At 40.9% G+C, this 6469-nt stretch overlaps 1 protein-coding gene across 2 annotated transcripts; it reads left to right on the top strand.

Annotated features, from left to right (window-relative positions):
* Positions 1–1558: 1558 nt before the first annotated feature.
* LOC108562340 (kinesin-like protein Klp68D) lies at positions 1559–6388 on the top strand. 2 transcript variants are annotated; one of them, XM_017920634.1, is made up of 3 exons: positions 1559–1869; positions 3212–5277; positions 5377–6388. In XM_017920634.1, exons 1-3 carry the CDS (start codon positions 1819–1821, stop codon positions 5414–5416), a joined length of 2157 nt encoding a protein of 718 aa, XP_017776123.1. In that variant the 5' UTR covers positions 1559–1818; the 3' UTR covers positions 5417–6388. The 2 variants fall into 2 exon arrangements, with proteins under 2 accessions (XP_017776123.1, XP_017776122.1); XM_017920633.1 differs by lacking the exon at positions 1559–1869 and adding an exon at positions 1876–2172.
* Positions 6389–6469: the final 81 nt, after the last annotated feature.

Raw genomic sequence — 6469 nt, 5'->3', positions numbered from 1 at the left:
TAGGTTAGGTTAGGTTAGGTTTTTTTCAGTTTTTCATGAATATCTCGACAACCTCTTAAGATAATTTCATCATCGACCACTCGTATGAAAGCTGAATGTCTCACCTTTCCAATGAGCCTACCGACATTTTCGAACTGTCGCCGTGTCGCCTGTTTTGAGCTGTAGAAATTGGAAAAAAAGTGAATTGAATTTGCACAAAAACTAGATTTTCCTTAATAACTCGAAAAGTAATAAACTTTTTTATGATTTTATTGCATAATCAGATGCACGCAAGTATTGCGCATCTTTTTATGTAACAAAAGTTACGTAATGTTCGTTACGTAATAGAGAAACGACGTTTTTTTCACTATTTTTGTCAGTTTTTCGTGAATATCTCGTCAACCCCACTAGATAATTACATCATCGACCACTCGTATGAAAGCTGAATGTCTTACCTTTCCAACGAGCCTACTGACATCTTCGAACTGCCGCCGTGTCACCTGCTATGAGCTGTAGAAATTAGAAATAAAAAGTGAATTGAATTTACCAGAAAAATAGATTTTCCTTAATAACTCGAAAAGTAATAAACTTTTTTATGAATAATCAGATACACGCAAGTATTGCGCAAGTTTTTATGTAACAAAAGTTACGTAATGTTCGTTACGTAATAGAGAAACGACGTTTTTTCCCTATTTTTGTCAGTTTTTCGTGAATATCTCGACAACCCCACTAGATAATTACATCATCGACCACTCGTATGAAAGCTGAATGTCTCACCTTTCCAACGAGCCTACTGACATCTTCGAACTGCCGCCGTGTCGCCTGCTATGAGCTGTAGAAATTGGAAAGAAAGTGAATTGAATTTGCACAAAAACTAGATTTTTGTAAATAACTCGAAAAGTAATAAACTTTTTTATGATTTTAATGCATAATCAGATGGACGCAAGTATTGCGCATCTTTTTATGTAACAGAAGTTACGTAATGTTCGTTACGTAATAGAGAAACGACGTTTTTTCCCAATTTTTTTCAGTTTTTCGTGAATATCTCGACAACCCCACTAGATAATTACATCATCGACCACTCGTATGAAAGCTGAATTTTATTTTTTATTTAGCACCGCACAATTTTTCTAAATCGTATTTGCAAGGAAGGCCCTTAATTCTAATTTCGAAACAAGAGGAGCGCCAAAATAGTTGCAAACCCATCATCGTGATGATGTGTTTCTCAACTTAGAGATTATTTTGGTCATCTGTTGGTCATATTGCGAAGTTTATAGTTCAGCACTTTTGATGCTGCTCAAATCAGAGATTCTTAATTAGCAGCATAAGTGATCATTTGTATTAGCTGAAAGATAAAATGTCATTTGCATTGCATTTAACATTGAAAGGAAAATGTATGCAATTCGTTCACAAGAATCGAGGTTATCCACGTTCCGAGCTGTTTTTTATGAGATATATCTCTTTTTTGGAAATTGATTTCAGTGTACTTTTAGATTTAGCCAGCAAAACATGATATATAGGAAAATAATAAATTTGAATTTCTAATCACTGGTATGTTGGTTGCCTATCACGATTTACCTGATGATAGTTGGGCTTCGCGATACCAGATGTCAGTGGCGGATGTTATTTTCAAATTTTTGTACGTGCGCAGTGTGCGAGCAGCGGCAAATGGAAATCAATAATTCGAGGTGGCGAGGAGTATTTTGTTTTGTCCGTGGGTGTCTTTGGCGATAGAGCGAATTTAACCTCTCTCCGAAAGTCTGCGAGATGACATTAGAAGTTTGAGGTACCTGAATCCGAATCATCTGTACATAAAGAACAGCAGGTGGAGTGGAAGAGATGGAGGTTGCCGATGGTAATGCAGCTTCTGCAGGAACTTTGAATCCTCCGGTGAGTTGCGTGCAGTTTCGAACTTGCTTGTGTTCTCTTCATCGTCGTCGTCTCTCCTCTGATTCACTATTACACAATAGTTTTGTTAAGGCAATAAACACTACACTGTACACTCATATTATGCATATTAATCCAGTCCTAAATTGGCCACTTCCACTTTCACATTTCCGCTCATTTCTCTATTTGGCCAGCAGACACCAACAACAACAATCATCATCATCGTCATTCCCATCTTTGCTTTGGGTCAGCAGCACCTTCTGCCTCTTTGTTTTTATTTTGTTTTGTTTTGTTCTGGTAGTCATGGTGAGTGCAACTCCTAGCAGCGAACACGCTTGATCCTTCTCCTCGTCGCACCCAATATTTGTTAGCTAATATTTAAACACACACACACATTACATAAAAGTTTACTTTTCACGCGCATATTCAATTCTTCTTTTATTTTTAAGTATAAATTTATAGATTATCTCATCACCAATTATGTCGAGGACGTCTAAATTCGGAGCAGAAGCGTTCTATTCAAATTATATTCATTCATTCTTCTAACTTGCTTAATTCATTTAACACACATTAGCAATATTAATTTCCATCCAAGGCTGCGCTAATTTTAAACAATTGTATCAACCAATTTAGATTCGCCCAACCTTTTTTTTTTTTTAGCTATTTTTAAACGTATCTAATAAATTGTTTGCATCATTCTATTTATTTATTATAACATAATATAGTTGTGCAGATGTTCTAAATATATTTCACAAGTAATTGAATTCTACGAAATATATAGACTAATGACTAATTTGTATCATGCGAATAGTGAGAAATCGGGATTGCCTAGGGTTTTGAGCAAGTTTCTCGAAACTTATTTTTTTTTTTTTTTTTGGCTATTTTTGGCCGGCTTGTGTTAAATATTTTTATCGTCGCGCAGTCAGCGAACACGACACGCGATTCTGCTGTAATCACACGAAATTAAATTTAAATTTTTTGTTCATTTCATTCGCATTCGCATTCCAATGTATAATTTTTATTTTTTAATATAATGTTAAAATGAACTTAATATGTTAAAGTGAAATTTTGTCGAGTGTGCGTCATGTGTTTGACATTTCGAACAAATTTGTTGTAATATTGTTTTATTATTAATGTTTTGGCCTACTATAGAAAAGAAAACGTCTATTTCTTCATTTAGAAATGATTCACAGTTGGATTAGTAGATGTAATTGCAAGTGAGTGCAGTTGCAATTTTGAAATGGAAAAGAAAAAGTGTGAATTGTAATAATTAATTGGGAATAATGAATGTTGTGTAATGTTTAATGGAATGCGGTAATTAATTGATTTGTATTGTTTTTTGTAGAAGAGCGCGACGAGGAGCGTGAACAATGAGTCGGTGCAGGTGATCGTCCGATGCAGACCGATCAACCAGAAGGAAGAGGCGGCCGATTGCAGCACCGTCGTAAATGTGTACGCGCAGAGAGGAGTGATCGAGGTTGAACATCCGAAATCGAAAAGCGAGAGCAAGATCTTCACGTACGACGGCGTTTACGATTGGAACTCTTCGCAGCAGAGCATCTACGATGAGACGATCATGCCGCTCGTGTCCTCGGTGCTGGAGGGTTACAACGGGTGCGTTTTCGCGTACGGACAAACTGGAACGGGAAAGACGTTCACGATGGAGGGCGGCGGCAACAGCGAGGAAAGTAAAGGAGTCATACCTAGAGTGTTCGATCAGATTTGGGCGCACATCGATCGAACCACCGGCACCGAATTCCTCGTTAGCGTCAGATACCTGGAGATCTACATGGAGGACATCCGCGATCTGCTCAAGTCGAAGAACTCGAAACCGCTGGAGCTACGCGAGATGTCCGGGCAGGGAGTGTTCGTCTCGCATCTACACTCACAGACGTGCCAGAGCGCTCACGATATGTTGAAAGCGATGAAGGTGGGTAACCACAATAGGACGACAGGCGCCACCAACATGAACGAGCACAGCTCCAGGTCTCACGCGATCTTCCAGATCTCGATAGAGATGGCTAAAGGCGACACGAAGAGCGTCAAAGTGGGTAAACTTAATTTGATCGATCTGGCAGGAAGCGAACGGCAAGCAAAGACCGGAGCGACGGGAAACCGTCTGAAGGAGGCCACCAAGATCAACAAGAGTCTATCCGCTCTGGGCAACGTGATCTACGCGCTAGCAGAGAACTCCTCGCACATTCCATACAGAGATTCGAAGTTGACGAGACTTCTGCAGGATTCGCTCGGCGGCAACAGCAAAACAATAATGATCGCGAACATCGGCCCGGCCAGCGACAATTACGACGAGACGATCATCACGTTGCGATACGCTTACCGCGCCAAATCGATCAAGAATCAACCGGTGAAGAACGAGGACTGCAAGGACGCCAAACTGCTCGACCTGCAGAGCGAGATCGAACGGTTACGCGAACTGATCATGGTGAAGAGCAACGGGAAATTCGATCCGGATGCAACCCTGAGCGTCGACGACATCGATGCCGATGCGGCCGGATCCTCCTCGGACAGCGAGGCAGGCGAAACGGAGAAGCGCGAACGCGAAAAGAAAATCGCCGAAGGAAAGATGGAAATAGACGAACTGAGCAAAAAGTTGCGAACTCTCGAAAAGCAGATGGTGCACGGTGGCAAGAACATCGTGGACAGCGTCAACGAGAACGAGATCCAGCTGGAGAAACAAAAGTCTGAGATTGCGGCGCGAAAGAAGCGCGAGGTCGAGATGCAGCAGCAGCTGGAGCTGGAGGAGGAATCGTGCATGGAGCTGAAGCAGGTCTTCCAGACGCTGCAGCAGGAGGTGGACTTCAAAAGGGAGAAGTTGAAGCGGTTGCACGGCAAACTGCAGTCCGTCAAGCAGGAGGTCAAAGATAACCACGAGAACTACCTGAAGGAGCGGCAGGATCTGACAGAGGCCAGCGACGATGCCACGATGCACCTCCGGCAGACTCTGCTCATTCTAGAGAATTTCGTGCCATCGGAGGAACGTTCGAAGCTGCTGAATTTGGCGCAGTTCAACGAGGACACCGACAATTGGATCTTGAAGAAGGAGAAACGCTGGTTCAATCCGGCGGAAAGGCCTCTGGCGCACGACTACCGTCGTCCCATCTCAGATTACACGATCGCCCACGCGATCCCGTCGACCGGAGTGCGGTATCGCGCCGAGAACATCCTCGACCTGAAGCTCGATCTTCCTCTACGCACGACGCAGGAATACACTAGACCCACCGTCTGTCCGCAGGTCAAGGCCGCCGTGAAGAACGTCATCCGGCAGGACGCAGAGAACAACAGGATCGTCGTGAAATTAGCGCCGCACGGCTTCACCGGACGCGGCATCTCCAAGACGGAATTAGAGGGACGCTACAATAAGGCCGCAAGAAATATGGTCGAAGTTAACAAGTGAGTATAACCATACAAATTAATTCAATTCGTAATCAACACTTTATAAAACTAAATTTGGGTGTTGGTATTTAATATTGTTTCATTTTTTTTTTGCAGAGTTAAACAATTACCCAAATCAGCAAAACCCGTCTACTAAACCGAACCAACCTTAATACAAATATATAACACGCAAACAAACGTTCGCTTTGCTAAACGATGTAACACAATCGGACGACTTATACCAAAGATACATAATATATATATTTATTTATAATTACAATTTTAAGTACACTCACACATACACACTAGGTCAGTCCCTCACGGCAAAACGATGTTTGTTTGCTTTTTTGGTGTGTGGGGGGCGGGGAGGAGGAGGTGCTTGCATTTCGACCGAAGGCTTTGGCGGAAACGCACGATTTTCCGTGGCACAAAAACCGCTTCGACGAACGGACGGGACAGTATTATTTATATATATATATAATTCGCAGCTAGTCAAATCGTATCTCTTCTTAATTTATTTTTGTACTTAAAAAAAAAACAGGATGAAACATGGGTGTGTTGGTGTAGCAGTTAGCTATTAATTAACGATCGCGGCGGAGACACGATGTGGTTTCTTTTATATTTAAATAGAGATCGATAATCGAATTGGCGATAATTGCATTTCCGTTGCATTTGATGTGTTTCTGTGTTTTGTAGACTTAATAGATCCTACGTCAAGGAATCATCATCGTCGTCACCACCACCACCATCATCATCATGCATGGACGACTTTTCGATTCCCTACACGCCCACCGAACGCGATCGCAGGTGGCTACCGTAGTAGCAATAGTACTCGTGTAACGCATTAGTGCCATATCTTCAAACTTTTGTTTTTTTTTTCTTCTTTTGTTTTGTTTTCTCTGTACAATGAATCTTTCATGAAACAAAATATATCCGAGTTCCTTTATTATTTACAATTTTCGTTTTTTTTTTGATCATTCATTTATTTTTACCGTTTCCATAGAAATAACCAGCTTACTACGCTGAATCGTAACGATTGTTATAGAAATTGCGTCCATCGACAATAATATATATATATATGGAAATGTAATAACGATTGGAAAATTTTCAAGAAGATGAAAATAAAACGTGTGCGTTGTTACTGTGTAAGATATATAATATGTTCGTTTTTATTATATATATATATATTTATTTTATTTAATTAATTAAT

This window comes from Nicrophorus vespilloides, unplaced genomic scaffold, assembly GCF_001412225.1.
Source record: "Nicrophorus vespilloides isolate i.1.1-1 unplaced genomic scaffold, Nicve_v1.0, whole genome shotgun sequence".
In the NCBI taxonomy this organism is placed as follows: domain Eukaryota; kingdom Metazoa; phylum Arthropoda; class Insecta; order Coleoptera; family Silphidae; genus Nicrophorus; species Nicrophorus vespilloides.
This window is presented reverse-complemented; position numbering and strand designations above follow the sequence as displayed.

Coding starts and splice junctions, on each gene's coding strand:
- LOC108562340 (XM_017920633.1), top strand. CDS start 1,990: ATGCATATTAATCCAGTCCTAAATTGGCCACTTCCACTTTCACATTTC. Junction 2,173..3,211: donor GTTTTGTTCTGGTAGTCATG/GTGAGTGCAACT, acceptor TGTTTTTTGTAG/AAGAGCGCGACGAGGAGCGT. Junction 5,278..5,376: donor AATATGGTCGAAGTTAACAA/GTGAGTATAACC, acceptor TTTTTTTTGCAG/AGTTAAACAATTACCCAAAT.